The sequence below is a fragment of the Montipora foliosa genome, chromosome 1, assembly GCF_036669935.1.
Source record: "Montipora foliosa isolate CH-2021 chromosome 1, ASM3666993v2, whole genome shotgun sequence".
In the NCBI taxonomy this organism is placed as follows: Eukaryota; Metazoa; Cnidaria; class Anthozoa; order Scleractinia; family Acroporidae; genus Montipora; species Montipora foliosa.
The window spans coordinates 12,349,021-12,361,520 of NC_090869.1; the positions used below are offsets into that span (position 1 = coordinate 12,349,021).

The window sequence follows — 12,500 nt, forward strand, 5'->3', positions numbered from 1 at the left end:
GTAACGGCCCCTTGTGCGCTTGGAAACAAGCTTCTGAATATTCGATTTGCTAAGTACCATATTTGGAACAACAAGAGCGAGGGGTTTCCAAATATGGTACTTAGCAATGAAACATTCAACCAATCAGTTCGCACTGAATATTCGGAAGCTGTGAACACGCGTTACACGTTTCAACCCTTATAGGTTTCTGATGACATTTAATACGTATCTGAGCATCAGCAATTTTTGTGGTCACGCTCTTGCAACAGGTCACTGACTTCCCTACGTGACGTGTTTCGTGACAAAGCCTCAAAAGGCTAAACTGAAACAGGAGGCCATTTCAAAAAGGCTGAAAAAAGGACCTGTCCATGATAACGGAAACGTGAATTAAAATGACTTGGTTTCAGCGGAATCCGTGTTGAATATACCTCCTAGCAAATTAAATAGCGGATTGCTCAGGAGACACCGTATCATAGCCATCTTCTGCTATGGCGGCAACGGCAACGCCACGTGTGACTGCAAAAACGAGCTGCACGGCGCGGCGTGCATTTAAGTACATTTCCTTCCCCGTGATCTGCGAAACACCTATGTGAAATTGGCATTGATGTGAAAAAGTCCCTTAGAAACCAACAAACTTCAGTGCGGACATATTTAGATTTGTCCGTTGCGACAAGCCCAACAAATCAAAGGAGGATAGTTTCTTCGAATGGAAAAAAAAACTGGAACAACTTCTTTTGGTCCTTAATAGTTCGCATGTAGTGAGAATTTTGTTTTTCTTTCAGCTCTTAGTTTTCTTTACAATAGGCCATTTTACAGTTGTGTGCTTTAATAAGTTACCTGGCCTATGAATGAAAATGAGGCTACAGTTGAAAACGTCACTGCTTTTCTCATGTAAATTCCAATTAATTAGCATGAGCACAACATCGTTAACACAAGAAAAGGAGGGAGGTGTGTATCATAACAAGGTTACCTCTAGCCTCACTTTCTTTCACAGTTGTTGTTGAATGTTGTTTTGTTGTGATTGTGTTTCATTGGTGTTTCATTATTCCGAAATAAATATGTTTTCAACTATCTTTATTATCTTTATTATTTCCTTTTCTGTCCGACTAGTTAGGTGATAGTAAAACAATTAGATCCTTTGCCCTCAAGGGCCAGCAGAATACGCTATTGCCCTTGCGGGCTACGGGTCTAATTGTTAAATATTCCCGCAAAACTTGGTTCAAAAATAGACATTTTTCTGACGCTGATGGGGACAAACCTGATACCAAATTCTTACTCTTGGGAAATGGACTCTTGATACCTTTCGCACAAACATTTCATCTGCATTTATCCGTTAATAATGAGTTTAGCGAACAAAACGTTCTTGAGTTTCATCTGTTTAAACTTTAAAATTTCGTCATGAAAAAGTCACATGAGAGGAAAGGCCATGGCCGGCCGGCCCCTTAGCTCGTCTTACTGGTACGAGCCCCTGAAATACCTGCTTACTGATTTTAATACAACATTTATAAGATGCAGGAACCCATGACTAGGAGCGTACAACTTCATTGTATTTGTGGAATGTCATTTTTACAGACCGAGTTATTTTTAGATTGATTTTCCCGCGAAACTAGACCTTTCCAGCCAATCACAAGTATCGCATGAGATATTACTACGCATGGGATAGAGAATGGTCGCTCGTGCGAGCCAAATCTTATTTACGAGCTCGTCTGAAAATAGCTCGATCCGTGAAAATGTCGTTACATAGACCTAATTTTGAAGTTGTATACTAGTTCCTGGTTATGGCTCTTGTAAGATGCTAATCTCTTTGACTGTTTGGGTACGGGGGGAGCGAGGGCGCTTGATAATTCATACCATTTTATCAAGAGGAACCTCAATCTTCCATACTTGGCCTAGGATTGCATTCCTTTGGAGATACAGCACGCTCACAGTGAGAAAAGACAATCAAAACAAAGCTGTCTCAGCGTCAAGGGAAATAGGATACTTCTCGCGGGAAAAACCTGTTTCTAAAAATAAATTTACTGGGGAAAGGGTTGAGTAAAGGAATTAGTGGAGATTGAAGCTCCCGTTGATATGCTCTTGTAATTCATTAGTGCACGATGTTGGCAAGAGCAAATGAATGGATAGCTAATGTTCACAATGCAACCAGGAGCCGGTTGCTCGAAGCCTGGTTACCACTAACCGTTGGTTAAGAGGTATCAAGTCTAATCAGCGTTAAATACCATGGATACGTATAGGATTTGATATCTGTTAACCAACGGTTAGCGCTAACCAGGCTTCGAGCAACCGGCCCCAGATAGCCTTTGGTTCTAGCATGTATTGAATAAAATTTGATTGTAGCTCAAAAAGTTATCTTTTTACGCTACACGTCAAGAGTCCAGAACACCGAAGTCTCGATCTTAAATGGAATGCGGCCCATCACAGTTTTCGGTATTCACTATTTTTAGAACGGCTACGAGGACGAGAGAGAGTACGAGATTTGACTGCCCGTTTTTAGCGAAAATACTTAGAAAAGTTACAACCCGGACGAGTAAATCTTTTTCTTTGTTAGCAACGTAGGTTCCTCAGATATTCTTATTGATGGTATCTGAGCCTTTTCCAGGTGGAAAAACGCCAAAACTGCTCCCGTTTTGGTGACTTGTTTTGACACGACGACATTTTGCAAAACTTCGTACTAAAATGGCGACATCACGTTTTTCCCACCAAAATGACTCTGGTTTGCGCGCGTATTATTGTTCTATGAGAAAATCTCATACTCGTAGTCAATCCCGTCCTAGAATCTAAAGCTCTCTATATATTGTTCGATTTTTGCAGGAAAAAACGTGGCGGTATTGCGTATGTTGCAGTATCCGTGATTTTGCCGACCAATCAGAAGCGCTCTGGTCATCAGGCCCAATGTGATTGGCCATAATTTGGCGGGACCTGTATTCTATATTTAGATAATACAGTGAGCTGATGGGCCAAGAAGAAATGAGACACATCGACACTTCTGTGTTATGAGCTTCAGCTACATGTACAATAATTACCGCAATGAACCGATGTTAAAAAATCTGGATACGAAAGGAGGGATTACTCAACAGGCTTTTCCAATTGGCAATTTTCTTCAGGCTGGGTATCATTTTGTATCCTGGGTGCCAGAGGGCTTTTCTCCCCTTTAGCGAGATCTCTATAAGTACGCCATTACTCGTCGCGAAAGAAAAATAAAACCTCTGGCACCCAGGGTGATCATTTTGAGGCTTCGTCAAAGAAACTCATCTCAGGCTCATCTCAATTCAATGTATAAGTCACAACTAGATTTCAAGTGCTTGCCAAGCGTTTTTCTAAATATTCTTGCTATTTCCATTAGGTACCTGGAAAAGCATTGATAATTCGACTTGCACTGTGGATCCTGTTCCTGAGAACTTGGCTATTGCAGCGTTAGTTTTGTGCTTCTTAACCGTGTTCGGAAACTCTTTAGTGGTGATCGCGATTGTAAAGGATCCATACAGAGAACTGAAGACCATTCCAAATTATCTCATCTTAAATCTGGCGGTGTGCGACCTCATTGTTGGAATTCCGAGTGAGCTATTGCTTGGCCTACTCCCTTTTATTCCTCCCCAAATGTCGTCGTTGTATGGGAATTTGTATTTTGTTGCCTACACATCACTGTATTTTGCAATGGTAGCATCCTCCTTGACAATACTGACTCTTGCATTTGAACGCTACATTATGGTGGAGGCTCCTTTTAGAAGCAAAGAATTCCTGGTGCACTCACATCTGAAACTATCTATTGTCTACATATGGCTTCTCGCTGCCTGCGCTGCGCTACTTTCTCTGCTGAATCAATGTAATGAGAAAGAGTACAGACTAATAATCGTCGACGCAGTCGGATTTCCAGCCATGGTTTTTATGTTTATCATTTACTCAAGGATATTTTACTTGGTGCGAAAATGCATTCGTCAGGACCTTGAGAACAGCCTTGAAAGCTCGGGGAGTAGTTTATTAGCAAGTGATGATTTCAATGAAAACGTTCGCCGTCGCGAAAGGGAGATCGCCATGTCAGTCTTTCTCTTTGTGGGCGCTTTTGCTCTTTGCTGGACACCTTGCTTCGTGATGGAGAATATATTTTATAAAGCTTCGAAAGAGAAGCGTCCGAGTCTAGAAACGCCCGCTGACTGGGTGAGATTTTCAGGCTTGTTGAGTTCACTATTGAATCCTGTTATTTACGCATTAAGGTATGGCAAATTTAGAAGAGCAGTTCGAGCCATATTCCGCTCTTACTGCGGCCGCACTCATCGTTTCAGTGTACTTTCTGAAGAATTTATTAGGCCGGTCGTCTGAGGAGATAAGCTAGGTCTCTCGATAAAAAATGATAGATCCGACAGCAGACCACTAGACTTGACAATTCAATTTAATCATGACTGAATCATGCAAGCATCCGTACTTGATCGAATGTTTAGTTCGCAAACGTCTCATTTAGGTACTTTTAAACCAAAAGCTGGAATTGTGGTTAAGACCAGCGATTGGAGTTGTGCTCGGAGTAGGGAAAAGCTCAATTTCCTTCAGTTTGTAATTCATCCCCAACTAAACAGTTCATTACAAATTTTATATCCTATTCTCTTCTGTAGAAAAGTATTTTACCGTTAACCACGTGGATGTAACGATCAAACAATTTCTTTTCCAAGTTCAGTGATAGTTAATTAAGGGAAAGACGATGTTGAATTAATATTGTGGGACGTACCTTGTTCGTCCCTTGGGTTATGTATAGGAAATCGCATGAACGCGAGTGCATTTTAAGACCAGTTTATGGGCACGATTGATGTTTCAAAATATCACTCGTGCCCATAATTCACAAAATGCACAAGCGATTTTTTATCTGTTATATGCTCAACAGAATTGCTCCGTCGCTGTGTTTCCATAGCAACCTTTGTATATCACTCTTTAAACAGGAGTGTTTTACTGGAAGAAAACACCACTCATAAAATGTATACGTAACTACATCCGGGACCCGAGTGGCGTATTTTTCATATCCCCACTAGTTAGGATGTTGATGACGTCATTTCCCGCCTTTTTATGGTTGTTTCTGCGAACAGTCAGTGAAGAATGGCGAGCGATAGACTCCTGGCCCCAGTTGTTCAAAAGGTGAATAACGCTATCCACAGGATAAATCACTATCCATTGGATAGCGCAGTTGGTTTTGCTATGACCTATCCACTGGATAGTGATTTATCCGGCGGATAGCGACATCCATCCTTTGAACAACTGGGGCCTGAAGTTCTCTGAAGCGGACGTAAAATCCTTTTCTGAGAAACAAGATATTGCTAACACGAAGAATATTGAAACTTCATAAAACTTAAAATTATTTATGAAGTTTCTTGCAAGTGAAGAAGAAATGCGAAAATTGAAAAAAATCCTGCGATAAAGTTTGTGCTTGGTGTTATAAAGAAAAATGGTGTGTAAAACAATCTTGTCTACATAGTAAAAAGAAAACTACACAGTAGCATGTAAACGTTCGACCTCGTACTTTATATTGAAATTGATTCCGCAAAGTGTTTTCAAAGCGGAAACTGATTGACTTTAATGTCCAAGCGTTTAGAATTTAATGATAATATAACGATTAGTCCATTCGCGCTTGTTGGATATGAGACTGGTTATAGCAAACTCGGCGACACGCGCCTCGTTGGCTATTAACATCTCATATCCAACGAGCGCTCATGGAATAATTGTTTAGTAACTTTTGTTGCACTCTATAATTTATTTATGCATTTGTCATTGACTAATCAGAAAACGCAGTATTTTATTGAGTGTATAATAGTGCACTTTATTTAATGAAATGCAGGCGACTCCAGCCCAGCCCTCAAAAGCGACGCGAACATAAGTACAAGCAATATGCACAGATGCATCAACTTGGTTGTCGTTAATAAGTGTCATTTGTTCGAACAGAAAGGTTCCAAAAATCAATATTCTACTGAGTTTGTGAATGTTGCTTATGCATAAAAGGGCTCTGTCACGCAAAATGATGCAATTTGGTGACACCTAAAATGCCCCAAAAGTAGAATGAAGCATTGCAATAACCACTTAAAACTGGTGAACGACGTAATAGAAACAGCAAAACGAAAGAGGAGCATGGAGGGACACAACTGGAGAAGACTGAAACGGATTGCATCTGGGTAATCTTGAAAAAAGTCAGCTCGACTTTTTTTACGTTTATGGCAAATCGCCTGGATAAAGGTCGTTTTTGCTCAGAACCATCTTGTTCGCGATGTCACGGTAAAGATAATGTTATCATTAAAGGAATTCCACATTACCATTTTCGAGTTTTAACTCTCGTGATTGACTAAAGTTTTCCCCTAAGCACCCTAAAGTAGATCAAAATAATGTGACATAGCCCCTTTAATAAATAAACGAAAGGGAGAAGTCATCCTCGCTCTTATCTGGACAATTTAAGGAATTGTCTCTTAACAGAACCAACTGAGCTGTGAAGCCACTTAGCTGGGAGCAGGTCAGTTGGTTGGGCTCATGAGATTGATTGAAATAATGCGTCGCTCGTGTATACAAGGTTTTTTCGAAGGCGACACAAAGTTTCCATTCAAGTGTCAACGCCGTCAATTACCTTTTCAGAACAACCCTTGGGATAGAATTGGGCTTCTTATTAGCACAGGTTAGGAGAACTCGTTATGACTACAAGATAAGTAAGTTTAGGGAGACACCTCGTGATGTAAAATTTTACTGTTCGTATAACTCATTATCATGTAATCTTACAGCGTCCACAAACGTTGGAGCAGTTGTGGCGCAGTGGTGAATGCTCTCGCCTCCTACCAATGTTACCCAGGTTCGATGTCCAGAGTCGGCGTTGAGTTTGTTGGTTCTCTCATTTGAGTTAATTTCGTTAGTGTCCCAAATTATTGCTCTTGTGCTAAATACAATAGAACCTTTGCATAAATGGCGCCCAAATTTGAATAACAATACTTGATACATCCTTAGCCTCGTGTTTACGTTTCATGAATGTGAGGCTAAGGATGTATCAAGTATTGTTATTCAACTTTGGGCGCCCTTTATGCAAAGGGTCTATGACACTTAAATAAAGTTGTTGTTGTTGTTAAAACAATGTTACGGATACATTGTAAACAGTTGCGGAAGCATTTGTTGCGAAAGCAAAAATGTTTCTGAATTTGTTCAGCAACATTTTGCTTCCTCAGCAAATGTTTCCTCGTTTGCGCACCGAGGAAACGTTTCGGAAAACAATGTTTTCGTTTCCTTTTTTGCGGACTCCTTTGGGTAGAAAACTAGTACTTCACATTACACTCTAATAGTTTAAGTCTGTTGAAATATGTGCTACACGGCCAGCGTTTGCAACAACGTAACCCTTCTTTGTGTATTATGTCAAGCATGTTTAGAGGATGTTTGATATCGTTTGGCCACCCCGTATTTTTCAACATGCAGTAAGCATGTTGGATTTTACAACATTTACCGTTTGGCCAGGCTTTTAAAGTTTATCCTTGGCGGCTTTTAGTTTCTACCTTTTTCGTTCTGGGCAACGAGGTTGTTGCTTAATTCAGCTTTTTCATCTCCAATGTGTATAGTTGTAAATGTAACAAAACGGAAAAGTGAGATCTGAATTTTTGAACACTTTTGCTTTTGGTTTCTACAGCTTTTGTTCTGGGCAAAGTCGTCGTTGCTTAATTCAGCTTTTTCATGTCATTTTTTCATCCTTTTCATGCTATTTAGTTGTACCTCAATGTGTATAATTGCAAAGGCAACGAAATGGAAAAGTGAGATCTTGATTTTTGAACTGCACCTTTCTTACTCTCTTCCTTTATCTCTTTATTATCTTTTGGAAAGACATCATGATAAATTAATGCTTTTAATTTACATTTCACTTAGGAAATAATTTTTTGCACATTTAAGCTGTGATGAGAAACGTTTTCATTTGGTTAAACAAACTACTCCTTATTCCTTTACTGCATGAATGGTGCCCCGTAAAATCGACGATTGGCGTTAGCCACAGTAAAATATACGAGAGACTTTCTAATGTGTGAAAGCTTTTCAGATAGAGCGAGTTTCAATTGAGTGTCGTAAAACCAAAACCAAAGTAATTACTTTGGCCAATCAAAAAGGACGGAGACAATCCGGCAAACAAATCACGAAGTAATTACACGTAGCCGACACAAAGCGCGGGAAAATGTGCACGCACGAGCCACGATTGGCTTTGGTTTCACTTCTAATTGGTTGGAAACGTGGCGCGAGAAATTTGAACCAATCACTGAGTGAAGTAATGCAAAACCATTGCAATTCGCTCATTACTTTCGGCACTCAATTGAAAATCTCTCTATGTCCAAAAATACACGTATTACTAATTAGATGCGCGTCAATAAAGCGTCACGAAGTGTCCCCTTGCTTTTCTACTGACAATTAATGTCACAAAGTGTCCTCTAATCTCCGGTCCTCTAGTAAAGACAAACAGCTGCATTCGATCCTCACAAAAAACATAAAAACACTAACCCTTAGACTTGTCTTATTTCTAGGAATAAGTAGCAAATGCTTGCACTTAAAGGGCCGCTCATGTTGGATATCAAAACTGGCGTGTATCTAATCATGTGCATTGGACTTTCAGTAGCCAGGCACTCAACTAAGCGGTTAATCTACGATGACGAAAGAAACATACCCATCCCCCTCATCACATCCTCCTTTAGTTGCGTTCCATTCGTTGTTATGACTAGGAATGTACGATCCACCTCCTCCGGCCTCCCTATTGCTTGCCACTCCTCCCCCGGAATACCCGCCCCCTCCTCCAGGGGAATTACCGCAAGCACCACCGCCACCAAATCCACCGTCACAGCCACTATTTCTACCACCTTGAAAATAGCCATCCAAAGATCTCCCTCCTTTTTCACAATTCTTATAGCTGCAATTTCCGTGCGAATGACATCCCCCGCTCTGATTGAAGCCAGCTCCAGACCCAGAGGTCGTGAGAGGGCTAAGACCGTCAAAATGTAGGCAAACAATACCACCGTTACCATTGCTACCTGCAGCATTTCCACTGCCATTTGGCTGATCATTTCCAGGCAAACCGTTGACTTGACTTCCACCTCCACCCCCACCCGCAGCAAGAATAAGGTCAGTGGGTTTTGTGGGGCGAAACACAAATGATCCACCACCCCCACTTCCATGGTTAGAATTGCCTTCCGTTGAACCCCTTTGCCCAACAACTATTCTCAATTTGTCTCCTTTCTCTAGTCGAAGTATACCTCTGACTTTGGCACCCCTGCCACCCCTGCCATCCCTGGCTCCTCTCTGGCAGATTCCGTCGCCCCCTGATGCTCCGCAAGCTTCCACGTTAAACCTTGCGGTGACCGGCACCTGCCACTCTTGCACTCCTTTGTTGACCTTAACTTGTTCAAGTCCGGTGCCGCTGTAATTTACATTACTCTCTGGACCAAGTCTTCCTTTAGCTCCAAGGGTGGTGAAGTTGTACAAAGCTAAAAGTAAAAATTGAAATCCTGTAATTTTTAAAACACACCTTAACCCGAGTTATAATAAATCTCAATTCCTTGGATAATAGCTATTTCCATCATGAAATTTTCAAAAGTTGGTCTTGAATTATCTATTGCTGTGCACGGAAATTCCTCTTTAAAAACAGAAATACAAAACAGTCTGTGACGCCGCAGCAGCTATAATAGCTTCATTTTTCTTACAAGTAGGTTCGTGCGTTAAATTATTGCTAGTATTTTAGTGCTACATGAACAGTGCGTACATTTTGTGGAGGTAAAAATGGTAAAATAGGTTTCCACAGGTCAAGAAATTTCTCGTTCGATTTTATTGCCAGGTTTACGTTTCCATTTCAGGGAAGGTTTCACAACATCCGACATACACAGCCTGACGTCTGGCTGCGTTCAGTTTTTATGGTCTCAATAAGCTCAAGACCTCTTCAAGTCAATCCTGCCAGCTGGACGGATAAACCACAACACCAGAAAAAATGTGTCCTACTTTAAAGTCCCACAGAGCAGAGTTGTAAATCAAGCCAGGTGTACGGTTTCTAGCCCTTATTCTTGACTTAGAACTTCTTGTAGATTTAATTGTGGGGATCAGGCTTAGCGCTTTAATGGAGAGTACTATCTAGTCATTTTGCCGGGAATAGTCATCTGTGGCCTCTGACAAGATTACCGATCTGATCGAGGCCGGAGTGTGAATTTTGCCAATCAAAACAGATGAAGACCATGAAATAAGTGAGTCCTGACGCAACGAATTACATGCAGCCAGACGCCCATACGCCAGAAGTGCCGATATCTCCCTAGCCAAATGACCGGGCTGATGACAACGCCAGTCTGAGGCCAGTCTGAGGCACGATGACCAAACGTAGGGCAGACAGAACACTGAGGGGGCTGACCACTGGACCAGCATACCACGCACGACAAGGAAAATCATGAACACGAACAAAATACGGCACTTCACTGTTCAAGGCTATCTTCACAACACGATTGCCATTGTAGAGCGCGGGAAAGCCATCGAACGTACTAGTCTACGCTTAACAGAAAGGACTTCACCAAAAGAACAAAAGAAACTGGAGACATCATCGTCCGATGCTTCTGCAGGAAGATCTGAACAGCCACGAGCTTTACTTGGTCAACAGCCTCCAGTAACTGTGGTAAGACAACTGACGAGCCAACATAACGGTAAATCTCCTCAGGGAAGTACGCCAACTGACTATTAGGACACGAGGGAAACGACTTGGCGCACACTCAATTTAGGGTTGTCTCAATCACATAGCTGATTCGGCTTCTTGGGCCTCATCAGCATGGCGTAGCCTCTACATCCGGCGGTTTTTGCCACCCCTTTGAGTGGCAGCTCCACATGCAACAGATGCGGTAAGCTGGGTTGGGAACAAGAAATGTTTTCTCCCACGGCAAGCGTGTGGGAAGGTGAATCACATTAAGAGATCCGTGTGTCACGAAAATTTCTAAGTGAAAAACAACAAAGCAATCACGAAATTTTTTTCGACATTCGGTTGAAAACCGGTTTATTACCATCGTTACAGCATGAATATTTATAAACAAACTTACTGATTTTTGTTTCACAGAAGCTCCCTGTCCACGGAATCTCACAAATGCAAGCATACGCTCTCTCTTTTTGGACACAAAAGCCGTTATTTTGACATCCATTCCAACGACAGTCCTCCTACAAAATTACCAAAGCAACTGAAATACACAGTTATAATGACGATAACAGCGAGAACAACAACACAGAGCAGAAGTCCGTAATCCAGAAGTATCGATTTTCGATGGAATGCGGCCCATTAGCTTACGGTGTTATCTTTTTTTACAAATGCTACTGCTATAATTTTTTGCAGCCGGGGAAATAACATAGCGCCATTGCGTTCCACGCATGCTGACCAATCAGAAGCGTTGCTGATATCAGGCTCAATCTGATTGGCCATTATTTGGCTGGACTTTATTTTGGCTTAATTTAGATAATACGTTTGATGTGATGGGCAAAGGCCAAATGAGAGACAACGACTGACTTCTGGCTGATGGACTTCTGTGCAGAGTACGCTAGGACTTTACGATTAAAACTAAACAATAACAAACAGTAACAAAATATCCCATGCAAAAAACACAGGCATGAATATCCTGTGAATTTGTCAAATTCATCGCTATACTCTGGCTTAACTGACATCCACTTTCAAGGGTTATTAAGCGGTGTGTGTATCTAAGAAATATCGACTTTAGAGTTAACGAAAAGCTGGCTTCTAATTCGAGTACGGGACACTACACAAGTGACCATCTTTCGTGTGTCATTGTTCTCAGCTGCCGCAGTATCATTTCGTGGTTTTTGTTCATTTTGTTAACGTCATCTATGTATTCTAGTTCTTTTCACATTTGTGATAATCCTTGCATGCTCGCGTTGTATATTTTGCGAATATCCTAATTACTTGACCTGAAGTAGCGAGAGGAGAATATGAAACCCTCCAAGTAAGGAGGGGATCTGTTTGATAAAATTTTTTCCCTTATTTTTCCTTATTTGAATGTTCCACTCTGTGGAACAAAACCATTTGTTTCAGCAACCAATCAATCTCCGGTTGGTTAATTAAGAGCAATAGCTTACGTCATAGGTGGTTTCAGGTTACCTCATCGCCGCCACGTTGATTGACATTGGTTCCTTTTAATTTATTGGCCAATTTATTGGCCTAGCTGTCTCTAGAGATTAGTTGTTAACCACTTAATGTTGCTATGTGTAGGAATAGTGTCAAGTAAAAAATGAAAAACACAAATGCACCAATGGTTCGCTCCAAAAAAGGAAAAAAAATAGTCGTTCAACAACCTGTAGTTTGTTCGAAACCAATCTCTGTTAGACGCAGATAACAATGCTTCAATGTGTATTCGCTGGTGGAAGAATAGGAGGAGGTAATGAGAGATCGATTGTGGTCGTTCACTGTTTACGAAATAAACAGCATACAGCACAACTTCGCACACATGCGTGTTAGTGATTCGCGTTAGTAGCGGAATATATCTCTCTTTCCCTAACGTACATATGTAGTTGCACCAAGA

At 41.2% G+C, this 12,500-nt stretch overlaps 2 protein-coding genes across 2 annotated transcripts in view; one reads left to right on the forward strand and one right to left on the reverse strand.

The window, feature by feature from the left end:
• Window positions 1-6,253, forward strand: part of LOC137974956 (beta-3 adrenergic receptor-like) — an 8,052-nt gene extending 1,799 nt beyond the window's left edge. Inside the window, exon 3 of the mRNA XM_068821978.1 lies at window positions 3,323-6,253. Coding sequence (XP_068678079.1) covers window positions 3,323-4,296 — 974 coding nt within the window. The 3' untranslated portion in view covers window positions 4,297-6,253. The remainder of the gene's footprint in view (window positions 1-3,322) is intronic.
• A 1,442-nt stretch (window positions 6,254-7,695) lies between these two features.
• The window catches only part of LOC137984897 (ALK tyrosine kinase receptor-like), a 13,554-nt gene continuing 8,749 nt past the window's right edge, over window positions 7,696-12,500 (reverse strand). Inside the window, exons 2-3 of the mRNA XM_068832266.1 lie at window positions 11,016-11,130; window positions 7,696-9,434 (exon numbers count right to left, since the gene is read on the reverse strand). Of these exons, the coding sequence (XP_068688367.1) occupies window positions 8,593-9,434; window positions 11,016-11,130 (957 nt within the window). The 3' untranslated portion in view covers window positions 7,696-8,592. The remainder of the gene's footprint in view (window positions 9,435-11,015; window positions 11,131-12,500) is intronic.